This window comes from Poromitra crassiceps (assembly GCF_964638095.1).
Source record: "Poromitra crassiceps genome assembly, chromosome: 13".
Lineage (NCBI taxonomy): Eukaryota > Metazoa > Chordata > Actinopteri > Beryciformes > Melamphaidae > Poromitra > Poromitra crassiceps.
Genome location: NC_139644.1, coordinates 377501 through 391988, shown reverse-complemented (window position 1 = coordinate 391988; position 14488 = coordinate 377501). Strand labels below are relative to the sequence as shown.

Sequence of the window (14488 nt, the reverse complement as noted above, 5' to 3'; positions counted from 1 at the left end):
GCCTCCGATGCGTAAAAGTCCTTCATCGTTCATTCAGGAATGTTTTCAAGATGGCATTTGATTGTTTGTCTGCCCACCCAGTGCCCAATTCGGTGTCTGTTCTTTGATTCCTGGTGGGAATATTTTGCTTTGGATAAGGATTTCTCTGCTGACTGCATGGATTTCTACTGTGCTTTTTCCCCTCTGTCTCCTGCATTATGAAAAGCTTTATAAATCCAAGCAGTAGGCTAATTCTCAGTAATTTACTTAGGCTACATTTTCACCTTCCAGACGGCTTCTAGAAGAAAAAAATGCTTTTAAATTAGCTGTTTGATAAAACTATTTATAAACCTTATTAATAAAAATGCTTATAAATGAGCCATTTAAATTAGGTTAATTAAATTGACAAATGGAAGACTGATGCTGATTTGCAAAATGCAATTTAAAATGTGCATTTTTTAATCCATTTTCATATTCTTGCTTATTCATTTTCATATTATTTGTCCTTTGCATAATTCATTTCGCCTTTACTTTACCATTAGACAACTGTTTTACTTAAAGCACAATTATGCCACACTGTATACAGGTTAATTAAGTAGGCTACTAACTTGCACAATAAATAATTAAATAAATAATTTGCTATAGACTACATGATGTCAAAAATATGCGTGTTCAGGAACGCATGAAGCTGCAGCGGGAGGAGAACAATGACACGATGAAGGTTGGAGTAGTAGTTCTGGCAAGAATTTCAATCCACTTTCACCCCTGCGTGGGAGGATCATGCTATTCCAACCAGTTCCCTTCCCTCTCAACAGGCGCCCCGACTGACCAGAGGAGGCGCTAGTGCAGCGCTCATGGAGGGTATTTACCCTAAAACCAGCTTCCCTCCCGCAGACACGAGCCAATTGTGCCTGTATAGACGCCCGACTAAGCCAGATGTAACACGAGGATGCAAACATGCCCCTCGCGTTGGTAGGCAGCAGAGCATGTGAGCGGAGTGGAGTGGTGATAATTACTGCTCCTCGCTCACGGAGCGGCCCTTTCTACCTGCTCCAGCGCTCACAGCCGCTCCGCTCCAGACCGCTCCCCACTCGATACAGATTTCACCCGCTCGCACTCACCGCTCCGCTCAAAAGAATAAAAAATATTAAAAGGCCAGTGTGTTTTAATTTACATTTATACGCCTGGGCAATGGGCATTACTCACTACAAATAACATGAGCTCAGCAGAGTCGGCTGCATGTTCGTTTCTCTTCCTTCTCATCTCGCAGCAGCTGGCAAGAAAATAGTGGGCATGCACATGGCCACGCACCAATGCATTCTGGTTCGAACATGTTGTGATCGAAACTGGAGCGGGACTGAGCGGGTGATCGGTGCCGCTCCAACTTTCGCTCCAGTACCGCTCTGGTCCCCGCTCACCGCTCAAGCCAAAATCCCCCGCTCCACTCCACGCTCCGCTCCGCTCACATGCTTTCGTAGGCAGGGACTTTACTCCTACACTACCTGGATGCCCGATGGTCAGCCTGTGTTAACTCAGGATTTTGTGGTGGCAAATCAGATTTCAAGGGTGGCCAGTTACAGTGCCACCCCTGGCCACCCCCTAGAGACACACCCCTGACCCTGAAAAAAAACTCAGCAGAATGAGCAGATAGAAAATGAATGAGCTTTCTAGATTTTGATAAAAGGATCTTTGTGTGAGAATGATGTTGCTTTCCAAATGTCTGTCTTTTTCATCGCCTCAGAGCTCCCTCAGGTTGTAAAACTCCCTCTCCCATGTTCCTTCAGGTATTGCCATGTTTGTGACGACACTGGCCATCTCTCTGGGTGGGATCATGGCCTCGCGACACCTCCACGCTGATCTGCTGCACAACGTCCTACACTCCACCATGTCTTTCTTCGAGGTCACACCCAGCGGAAACCTCCTCAACCGCTTCTCCAAGGAGATTGATGCCATTGACTGCATGATCCCCGACGGGCTGAAGATGATGCTGGGGTACTTGTTCAAGCTGCTGGAGGTCTGCCTCATCATCCTCGTGGCCACGCCCTTTGCAGGGATGGTGCTCCTCCCCCTCACCTGTCTATATGCCTTCGTACAGGTGTGCTCTGTTTACCTTCCAAGAATAAGTCTTGTTTAATGTGAAAATTAGCTATTTTAAAAATGTGACACTTACAGTTATGTGATTGCTGGTATTAAAGTAAAACTATTAAATATTGGGATTAGTAGCCAACTAAAGACATGTTCCCTCAGCCTTATGTTCCCTCAGTCCTATGTTCCCTCAGCCCTACAGTATGTTCCCTCAACCCTATGTTCCCTCCCTCAGTCCTATGTTCCCCCAACCATGTTACCTCAGCCCTACAGTCTGTTCCCTCAGCCCTACGTTCTCTCAGTCTTGTTCCCTCAACCCTATGTTCATTCAGTCCTATGTACACTCAGCCCGATGTTCCCTCAGTCCTATTTCCCCTCAACCCTATGTTCCCTCAACCCTATGTTCCCTGAGCCATATGTTCCCTGAGCCCTATGTTCCCTCAGTCCTATGTTCCCTCAGCCCTATGTTCCTCAACCCTATGTTCCCTCAGCCCTATGTTCCTCAACCCTATGTTCCCTCAACCCCAATGTTCCCTGAGCCATATGTTCCCTGAGCCCTATGTTCCCTCAGTCCTATGTTCCCTCAGCCCTATGTTCCTCAACCCTATGTTCCCTCAGTCCTATGTTCCCTCAGCCCCATCCTAACTTACCTTTGAGAGCCTTGACCGCAAGCTTGCTCTAAACATAACCACAGTGACCTCATGCCTCAACTGGACCTCATATAACCTCAACCATATGCTCCTTGCCTAAACACATAGGGCTGAGGGAACATAGGGATGTCCTGAAATATCCAGATATTCACATAAAAGGTCTTAAATAAAATTTTCAAATAAGGAAAAGGACAGCACTCCAAGTTGACAAATGTATTGCCACACAACAGACGTTTCGGGCAGCAGCCCTTCTTCAGCGTGCAATGGCAATTACAATTTGTCTACTGAAAAGTCGTGAGTTGAGCGCGTTGTACCTGATTTTCTTTAAATACGATTTTGCCAGGTCTTAAATTGTTTGGGATATGAAGTTAATGTTACTTTTATAAAGTTTATGAAGTAGCATTAAAAAAACAGTGCATAAAAAAACTTAAGCTGCTGCACCCAAGCCCCCAGGAATAGCGCTGGGCTGTGAAGCCATTTGAACATGGTGGCGAAGCTCTATATTGCAAGTCATGTGACGCCATGCAGCCCAGAAAGGAAAATTCCCATCCACTTGCATGGGGACCCCGGCAGCTGTTAAACCCAGGGGAATTTTTTCCGGGTGTCACTCAAAGTATAAAACGACTCTTATAATTATCAACAACTTTTTTATGGGGCATTTTTTCTTCAGAAGCCACTAAGAGCCGTATACGGGGGTATTTCCTTCTTGTAATACAATCCATGGGTGGGAGGGGTGGGAGACGTCATGGAACACGTCATGGCACACATGCGCACTTCGCCTTGGGCCACATGGTCAGGAAGTAAAACCAGGAAGAAAAAGCCCCCATGATGGCTTCATGCACCAGTGAGCAACCTCCGTCCGAATGCATGGGTGGGCGTGGCACGTCCCCTATCCAGTTATTTTAATACATCCATGGCTGCACCTTGGGCAAGAAAATGCTGAAATGAGGAACATTGCATAAAACTGGTTTTATGCTTACGCGAAATCGCCAGCACCGACTGCGACGAGGGGTCGCCACAGCTGGCCATCCTACCGGTGGAGGGGGGCGTGCATCTCCTCGCAAATGTGACTCCGCGGCGTCAACGTGGACATGATGTGACCAGCACGAGAGCTGCGATTGGCCGTTGCCTTGCACATTTCCACTGACGTACTTGTTGTGAGGATAAGGAAATGCCATTTCCTCATTTAACAGTGCTTGTCCCTCATCTAGCAAAGCCTTTTGCAGGCTCACCAGAATGAGTTTTGAAATGGAGGGACAATAAAACCGACATGATTGCAAGTTCTTGGTAAACGACACGATAACGTCATATGTAACGGACATAAGTGTACCACAAGCCACCTAGTGTTTTGGACGTGTACCGCAGCCAACAGTTACATTCGAGTATGCACTCTCGCTGTCGCCGCTAGTCGGCGGCAAGGCTCCAAGTTGAGGCTGCGCAGAACCCTGTCAGCGCCTTAAAGGCATTAGAGTTGTAGGGTATGGGAAGTCTTAAAGACATAAAGCTGCTGTAAAAAGCCAGCAGCAAACGCCTGCTGCCATCCCCCAATATAGTTTCACATCGCGAGCATCAAAGTCCTTCATATCCCTCATACTTTTTTCCTAGTCTTAAAAAGGTCTAGATAGTCTTCAATGTAACTTGTTGAACCCTGCAGGAACCCTGTCTTCATGCCTTTTCTCTGTAGAGTTTCTATGTAGCCTCATCTTGTCAGCTGCGTCGCCTGGAGGCGGTGAGCCGCTCTCCGATGTACAGCCACCTGAACGAGACGGTGCAGGGAGCCAGTGTGATCCGAGCCTTCAGCGAGCAGCAGCGCTTCATCCTGCAGGCCAACGCCCGCATCGACCACAACCAGGCTGCTTACTTCCCACGCTTCGTAGCCACCAGGTTCACACAGCACTTGCTTCTATTGAGAGTTTTCACTGAACTGTGTTGCTAGCGAACAGGTTGAAACGTAGCTTATTTCCTGTCAGCTATTGTATTCACAAACATTGCAACAGGAAGCTAGGGGCAATTTAGAGTGTTTATGTTGTCAAGTTAAACCGTCTATAATTGTGACTTGTCACTTGACCTGCCAGGCAGGGTTAATTTCATTGACTAAAACTAAAACTAGACAAAAACCCTTTTCTCTGACGAAAACTAGTATAAAACTGACTAAAACAAAGTTGTGATGACAAAAACCTCTGAAATCTATTGACATTTTCATCAACGAATAAAAACTAGACGAAAATGTTAGGGAGGGACAAATTGGGAAGAGATCAATCAGAAGAGTAGAAGAAGTTAGGGTCCCATATCATGGTATTTTTAACTGTATAAAACATGTCTCATTGGTCTTTAAAACAAGATTATAAATTATGTTGCAAAAAAACCTGAAATCCAGCCTCTGTGGGACTTCTCTATGTGCTCTGTCTCTCCCCTCATTAACTATGCACAGTTTTGATCAGATAAGATGATCTGTTGGGATCAGTGCTGTAGTGGTAAAAAAAAAAGTGGGTAAACTATACTTTTGACTCAAGGCAGCTTTCTCACACGGCACCGGCAGTGTTATAACGGCGGATAAATAAGCTTCCGTGACCGATATACAAGACAAAATATGAGAGTATATAGAACAACTTAATCTGAATCATATAGCCCTATAAGGTATATCAGGGGGTTCCCCCACATTTCTGAGTAGCCAGCCAGATAGAAAAAGTAGCTGGCTATGGGATGGGCCTTGCCCCTCAAGGGGGGTCCGGGGGGATTCTCCCCCGGAAGATTTTTTTTTTACATTTTAAAGTAAAATTCATCAACCTGGTGCATTTGAGAGCAAAATGAACTACGGTACACACATCTCTAATGTGTTGTGACTTTACAAATAATTAGGCCTAAACAATCAATATAAAATGTATTTATTGAACATTTGTTGAATTTCTCCAGGTATGAAAAGTTAAATTATACAGTAGGTAGCCTACTTTAAAGGACCTTGTATGAACCCAGTATATACAGTTTGAAGAGTAATATAGTTCTTTCTCTCATACACACTGTACCTGTGATTGTCAGCTTCAGCTTTATAGCTAAAAGTGTGTAGACAGATTTAATCTGTGATTCTTGAATACCAATATATAATTCAAACCATGTTTCCCCTCGGGGATTAAGAATAAACACCATACCATACCATACCATACCAAACTGTCCACAAACACATTGGGCAAGGATAGGTAGACAACATACTGTACATGGAAATAAAAGTAGTTCTGCCACTCTGGCCACTAAATTTTAGTCAGCCAATATTTATTTATACAGATCTCGGCACAACAAACACCAGTATGTTTCTAGATAGTTTTCAACATGGTCGTATTATATTGGCTTTATACAGTAGCCTAGCACCTGGACTATTCAAGTCGACTCGCACGCACCTAATGTTACAAACTTTACTTGATCAGAGGGAAATCAATCATGTTTCTTACACCAGTGATTCACTCTTCAGTTGTAAAACGGTGAGCCTATATGATTTTCCCCACTCCGGACACACATTTTTAACCAACCTTACCTATGTTCAGCTCTCCAAATGCGCATTGCGCATCGCTGGCACAATGGCACCGTTAAGTTGTTTGAAGGGAGCGCTGTCAGGGCAGGCAAGCACAGCTCGATAAAGGCACCAACGTGACCGGGGCCGTGTACCTTTCCCGCGGAGCGCTCCACAAAAATAGGCTACGGTTCGCGGAGATCCTGGTCAGTGCCATGCCCATGAGTAATCTTTTTTCTTTTCTTTTGGTGTGTGACGTGCTTGGCGTGGTCTCCGCATCAACGGAGTTTACGCGAACGTGTTAAAACTCGTGCAATAATAAGTGTGCATAAACGATTTAAACATGTGAGTAGACGATCTTAAAAGGTGCCTAAACGCTGCAGAGCATTGAAAAAGGTACGTAAACGCCGTTTACGTGCGTTTAGCCACCACTACAGCCCTGCTTGGGATAGATCCATCTTTGGTGCAGTTGTTTTCTGTCAATTTTTCCATTCTACACAGCGATGCTACAGACAACAAGGTTTGCTCTTCCATTTTCAGGCTGGCACTGTAAGCGTGCAAAAATGATAAATGAAAATGATATGAGTGTTACTTAGTGATGTCACAAAATCATGGAAGTCAAAACAGCTCGTCTGGAGGCACTTTTTCCTTACATGGCTGGTGTGGTTTTATCTGGGGACTATGGGCCCTATCTTCGTACACGTGCTATTTGCGATTTGCGCTTGCAGGCCGGTTTGTGCGCCTTAACGCACGTCTTATCCTATTGTCCACGCATCTTGGGCTATCAAAAATCTAACCCAACCCGCTTGAGACTGTGATGATGTAACAAACTACTATGAATTCCTTTAAAGGTCCATTCCGTAACTTCTAACAGGGTGGGAATTTCATCATTTTAGGGGCAAGGCCATCTGGAATTCGGCATCACAATATTTTTTAGGGCACAAGGCCACATGACAGGGCACAAAGGCAATTGCACCATTGACATCATGAAGAGTGATTTTTTTCTTCTGAAATGTGTTCAACTTCAAGTTTATTCGTATGTCCCAGAAGGGCACTTTGGGTTGCAGCAAAACATAAAAACATAGAAAACAGGCATAACATCACGCAACATCCTGGATAAAAACATAAAGTGCAGACACAGTTAAACACAATATAAGTACAAAGTAGCAGTTTAAAGTGCCAGTGTGGTTTAAAGTGACCAGTGCAAAGTGCAAGGCTATAGGCCAAAGTGGTCGTTTTGACACTCAGCGCTACTCATTACAAGAGCTAAAAAATGCTACAATAATACATATTGTATAAAAGAACGCAGAAGACCAAGGAAGATTCACAGTTTGCTACCTACATAATATATGCCAGTATAAGATGAGTTCAACCAACTGAACATTATCATCATAAAGGCCTTACCTTCTAGTCTCGCTGGCATTTAGGGCTTTAAAGGAGAATTTAGTTTTTTTACACCACAGTCCTCATTTCCAGCTTAAAATATGATGTTTTCTACCCCAAAATACTTTTGGGTTCATTCGGATCCCCACAGAAGATTTGTCGCACCGAGTACACTCCTCAAACAGGCTAGAACGGGAGCCTGCGGGGCATGCTGCACGCGCTCTGTAAATGACACTTTTTCTGTCAGATCACGGTTCATTATGGTTGTAAATATAATTATTTAGCTAATAGCTAGAAGCTAAGCTAACAACAACACAGCAGTCGGCGTTGATCTGCCCCGGATGGGGTTACAGCGCTTATCTTCCCCCTTCTGTGGTTTCTCTGAAGAAGTGTGGTTTCACAGAGGGGGAAGATGGGCACTGTGACCCCATCCGGGGCAGATCAGAGTTGAGTCGCTCGGTGATGTTGTTAGCTTAGCTTTTAGCTTGGCATTATTATAGATATCTGATGTCAAGATTATGGACGTTTCAATTCCATTACCGCTCGTGTGGAATCATGCCACATATCGTCAACAACAAACAGCAGCGGGAGATGTGATCTATCTATGTGATGGACACCTGGACAGCAAACGGAGTGGGCTGTCGGGACTCCCAGCAGACGATGGTTAGTTAGATATCGATTTCATGTAGGGGTGCACCGATCGATCGGCACACAATCTGTATCGGCCGATTTGGACCTCAAATATGTGATCTGCTGTTTCCAATATTCCTTTAATGTTGCCGATCGCATAGCCGATCATGCTGCCTGTGAGAAACATGAGGCAGCCCATTTTCATGTCTTCAATGTCTATCGTTTAACTTTCATATTTGTGCTCTAACGTTTATATCATTGTGTTGCAAAGCACACGCTTTGCTTTCGTCAGTGTACTCACCTCCATGCACACACCGCACCAGACTGTCAACACACCCCTTGCGTCTTTGAATCACACAAATCAGCTGGTGATTAGAGCAGACTCAGCAGAGAGAAGTTACCTCCAGTCCTCCCGCCTACCGAGGCATTTGCATGCTGTTAAGTCCGTGTGTATTAAAGTCCCAGATTGACACGGTGGTACTGTGGTAGTCGGGGTAGTGCACGCGCACACACAGACAATTTCCACGCAAGCATTGATGTTCCCGCGGGCACTTTGAAGGAAGCGAAAGTGTGCGGCTGAGTATGTGGATGTGCGCTCCGTTCAGACGGACTTTCTTCCTTTCTTTGGACAGTTGAACATGTTCTAATCCCCTTCTTCCATGTGTGCGTATATGACCAACCAGTAAGTCATTATTATGTTAATATTCCTGTATTGCATTCCCTTTTGGTTTTAGATCGATCTACCTGCAATCATTGCAATAACGTTTGTTTAGGCGTGCACTTGCGGTTTGATTGTCTGTTGCGCTAATTAATGCCACTACTCAGATGGAGTTTAGCTCGTGTGTAGCTTGTGATTCTGTTGTTTCTCCCGTCATGTAACCCTGTCACCATTATGTAGATCGCACTCATAGTGCTGCTAATTATAACACTGTAACTCGGCCTCGATGGGCGGGTCGTTTTGATGTTCGTTCGATGCGGATCCCAATGTATGACGGTTATTGTGCATAACCCCGGTTCTATGAGTGGGAGCTCTTTGGCTTTAGTCATGGTTCAAGACTGGTGTTTAAGAGTAACTGACTTACAGTTTACCTAATTATCATTTATATATTATTAGTTGTTAATTATCACTATAATTGGCCTATATAACAGCAAGCTTGGTTACTGACCTGTTTGTATATTTTATTGCCTCCTTTTTCCAGACCACACACAATCCTACTATTCCTGTCATAATGCTGTAAAGAGCCTATACTGCTGTACTGTACTGAAGAGAACTGACAACTAAACGGTTGAACTCCCATCTGTCTCCTGCCCCGTGTTTTTACGGACACCCCAGGGCGTATATATATATATATCGGTGATCGGTAATCGGTGATCGGTCGATGATCGGTTGGGCAGATATTTCTCATAGGTGATCGGCAATCGGTGATCGGTGGCAAAAAACGTGATCGGTGCACCCCTAATTTCATGTTCTCATAATTATATTTACAACCATAATGAGCCGCGATGTGACAGAAAAAGTGACATTTACAGAGCGCAGGCACCTTGCCCCGTATGCTCTCGTTATAGCCTGTTTGAGGAGACTACTCAGAGCTCAAAATCTTCCGTGGGCATCCGAATGGAGCCAAACATATTTCGGTGAGTAGACATCATATTTTAAGCTGGAAATGAGGACCGTGGTGTAAAAAACTGAAATTCTCCTTTAATGGAAACAGGCACAAATTAATTTTTGTACATGTTTTTCCTAGCTAGGGGAGCACTGAGCCGGAGGCTGGGTGGGAGTGGCTCATACTCTGAGCTCAGCGGATGGACGTTGTCTGAGCGGATGGCCCTAGCTTTTTTCAGCACCTGCTTGTTAAAAATATGGTCTAGGCTCCTAAAATGGACTCCGGCTATTTTTGAAGCCGTCTTCACTATCTTCCCGAGGGAGTTCTTGTCTTTGGTGCAGAGGTTACCAACAGACTAAATCTACCGTAGATTTAGTAGAGTAAAATAGAGTTCTCAGTGTCAGTCCAAGCCCAACGGAACCCGACCCAGCCCCACGGGCTTGGGCCAGGCTCGGGCTGACAATTTATGCTAATTAGTCGGGTCGGGTCGGGCTCAGGCTTCACAAAAAAATAAATATTTTTAATGAATTTACAGTACATTAGGCTAGATGGATACGCTCTTTATTCTTTCTCACTTTCTTCCATGCTTACACACACACACCAGCACGCGTGCGCGCATGCACACACAGTTTAGAGTTGTCAGTTTCAGCCTGAGCCCGACAGAACCCGACCCAGCCCGACAGGCCCACATTTTATGCTAATTGGTCGGGCCGGGTCGGGCTTGGGCTTCAACTTACTAGGGTCGGGTCAGGATTGAATTGTTGGGCCTATTATGAACTCTAGACTAAAATCTTATATTTAGTCAACTAAAACTGGATTAAAACTTAAACATTTCAGATGACTAAAATATGGCTCATGTTTCCTGACTGCCTCAGATGGCTGGCGGTGAACCTGGAGTTCTTGGGGAGCCTGCTGGTGCTGGCAGCAGCTATCCTGTCAGTGAGGGGCCGCGGTGAGCTCAGCCCAGGCATCGTCGGGCTGGCAGTGTCCCACTCCCTCCAGGTCACAGACAACTCACCCATCACCCCATGCATATTTATAATCAGTGTACCAAACTAATGAGACTCACTAGGATAGTTTCCAAAACGATACAAAACACATTTCTCACAGAAATATATACCTCGCCCATGTTCAATGCTGCTTTGAATTAAGTCCTGCGTGTGAATTTAAAATGTGCTCACGCAATGGATCAAGTTTGTAAATTCCTAAAAGGAGCATTTTGAAGCATGCCCTCCCAACACGCACACACACACGCACGCACGCACACATTTGAAGTTTGTTTGAAATTTTGATCTTACTCCTACTCTCAACTGACATTAGCCTAGTTAACCATCAAGGACGTTTAGACCTACCACTTTATGTTGAGCAGCGTTAACAGGCAGCCAATCAGAAACCTGTTTCATTTGATTGGCTCATGGTTCACAGAGTGGACCATGGTTGCCATCTGATACATTACATTACATTACATTACGTCATTTGGCAGATGCTTTTATCCAAAGCGACTTACAATAACACATTTTTGTCAGCAATAGAGCAATCAAGTATGGAGCACAGTCTATGACAACTACAACTTCTGAAGGAACAGTGGTACAAGTTTAGTTTAGGTTAGTTGTTTTGTTTTTTGTTTTTTTTAGAAAGAGAGAGAAAGAAGTTAGATCCAGAAGGGCCCAGATGGAGCCTGAAAAGGTGTGTTTTTAGTCTTTTCCGAAAGATTGGCAGTGATTCAGCTGTCCTGACTGAAGGTGGAAGCTCGTTCCACCATTGAGGTGCCAGGGACGAGATACAAAAGTTTACAAAAGTGATACAAAGTTTCAAAACAGGCAAAGACTATAGACATAATAATAACTGAGGTATTCAAATGTCTCAAAAAGTTATAGACAGTGTGGTGATGAGTGATGACCCTTAGACCCTTATTCAAGATCTTGAATCTTGAATCTTGAATTTATTCAGGCACATTTGGGATGTGGTAATTTCAGACCTTTTTTGTTCTAACTAAAGTAAAAAGCTATTTGGCTCCAGTCTTTATTCAAACCCCAATCATAAAAGGTCACACTACTCAATTGTGAATTACTTCCTCAACAAATTGCATTTATTTTTTATATAATTTTGTGAATTCTTTTTTGATATTCTGTCTCTCACTGTTAAAATACACCCACATTAAAATTATAGACTGTTCATTTCTTTGTAAGTGGGCAAATTTACAAAATCGGCAAGGGGTCAAATAATAATTTTGTGCACAGTATATTGTTGCATGTTTATGTACAGGTGACAGGTATATTGTTGCATGTTTATGTACAGGTGACAGGTATATTGTTGCATGTTTATGTACAGGTGACAGGTATATTGTTGCATGTTTATGTACAGGTGACAGGTATATTGTTGCATGTTTATGTACAGGTGACAGGTATATTGTTGCATGTTTATGTACAGGTGACAGGTATATTGTTGCATGTTTATGTAAAGGTGACAGGTATATTGTTGCATGTTTATGTACAGGTGACAGGTATATTGTTGCATGTTTATGTACAGGTGACAGGTATATTGTTGCATGTTTATGTACAGGTGACAGGTATATTGTTGCATGTTTATGTACAGGTGACAGGTATATTGTTGCATGTTTATGTACAGGTGACAGGTATATTGTTGCATGTTTATGTACAGGTGACAGGTATATTGTTGCATGTTTATGTACAGGTGACAGGTATATTGTTGCATGGTTATGTACAGGTGACAGGTATATTGTTGCATGTTTATGTACAGGTGACAGGTATATTGTTGCATGTTTATGTACAGGTGACAGGTATATTGTTGCATGTTTATGTACAGGTGACAGGTATATTGTTGCATGGTTATGTACAGGTGACAGGTATATTGTTGCATGTTTATGTACAGGTGACAGGTATATTGTTGCATGTTTATGTACAGGTGACAGGTATATTGTTGCATGTTTATGTACAGGTGACAGGTATATTGTTGCATGTTTATGTACAGGTGACAGGTATATTGTTGCATGTTTATGTACAGGTGACAGGTATATTGTTGCATGTTTATGTACAGGTGACAGGTATATTGTTGCATGTTTATGTACAGGTGACAGGTATATTGAGCTGGATTGTTCGTGCCTGGACTGACGTGGAGAACAACATAGTGTCGGTGGAGAGAGTCAAAGAGTATGCCAGCACACCCAAGGAGGTCAGTGGCTGTCAACAGGGGATGTGACAATATTCTCATATGACAGCTAAGGTCACATACACCAATACAGGCATGTCCCAGCATTCAGATTATTTGAGAGTGAAGTAACACCTTCACATATGAACAATAGAATGTTTACATTAATAAATTAGGCCACTATGCTGTATCATTGGCACCACTACCAAAATAATGAATAATGAATAAATATGGCTGCAAAGTGTGGATGGATTTGGAAGACAGTTAAAATATAATTTAATTTCTCAATTTATTTAGATAAATCTGTTAAAGTTACATACATTACATATTTAATGTTTTAGACATTTGTTGTGATTGTTATACAACACATTCATTTATGATAAAACAAGTACCGGTAATTAATATTTTATATATATTTATGTCAATATTTGGTTATTACTTTTAATTCTGATTTGAAATACATTCTGCACTGATACACCCTGTTTCTCAATCTCACCTCATTTATTTACTGTTCCCCATTTTATTTTATTTTTGTTGGTATAAGTGTATCCACATTATGTTAAGTTGAACTGGAGTTATGGCAGCTATAAACAATCTGCGTCTTATTGTAATTGTACTATTTCATACTTTCTCCAGCAAATCATATTTTTAGTACTTAGTACAGAGATTGTGATAACATTATGCTATGAACTCTTCTCAATCATTGCCCTTGTCTGGGACAATGCAGACCTGCTGAGCTGGCTGTTTCATTGTGTAGGCACCATGGACTGTAGAAGGCAGTCTGCTGCCGGTGGCCTGGCCCACAACAGGAACCATAGAGATTGAAGACTATGGACTGCAGTACCGTAAGGGTCTGGACTGGGCCTTAAAATGCATCTCCATCAGCATCAAGGATAGAGAAAAGGTCAGGAGCACTGTATGATTTTTTTCCCATTTCATTAACAGTTTTTACATTTGTCCTTCTGTGACCCCAAAAATGCCTTTTCAGCACCAACAGCACTCATTACATTACATTACATTACGTTATTTGGCAGACGCTTTTATCCAAAGCGACTTACAATAACACATTTTTTGTCAGCAATAGAGCAATCAACTATGGAGCACAGTCTATGACAACTACAACTTCTGAAGGAACAGTGGTACGAGTTTAGGTTAGTGGTACAAGGTTGGTTAGTTATTTTATTTTTGTTTTTTGTTTTTTTTTCTTTCTTTTAAGAAAGAGAGAGAACGAAGTTAGATCAAGAAGGGCCCAGATGGAGCCTGAAAAGGTGTGTCTTTAGCCTTTTCCGAAAGATCGGCAGTGATTCAGCTGTCCTGACCGAAGGTGGAAGCTCGTTCCACCATTGAGGTGCCAGGGACGAGAAGAGTCGAGATCGGGATGAGCGACTTTTGAGCCCCCGTAGCGAAGGAGGGGCGAGGCGACCTGCACTGGTGGAGGAGCGAAGGGAGCGCTGAGAGGTTTGGAACCTGACCAGGTTCCCGGGGAG

The 14488-nt window shown here is 43.2% G+C and overlaps 1 protein-coding gene across 1 annotated transcript in view; it reads left to right on the top strand.

Annotated features, from left to right (window-relative positions):
- Positions 1-14488, top strand: part of LOC310787379 (multidrug resistance-associated protein 1-like) — a gene marked incomplete at both ends in the record, with an annotated part of 143201 nt that overhangs the window by 110852 nt on the left and 17861 nt on the right. The window contains 5 exons of the mRNA XM_083648779.1: positions 1764-2074; positions 4399-4598; positions 10709-10835; positions 12924-13025; positions 13759-13905. Of these exons, the coding sequence (XP_083504905.1) occupies positions 1764-2074; positions 4399-4598; positions 10709-10835; positions 12924-13025; positions 13759-13905 (887 nt within the window). The remainder of the gene's footprint in view (positions 1-1763; positions 2075-4398; positions 4599-10708; positions 10836-12923; positions 13026-13758; positions 13906-14488) is intronic.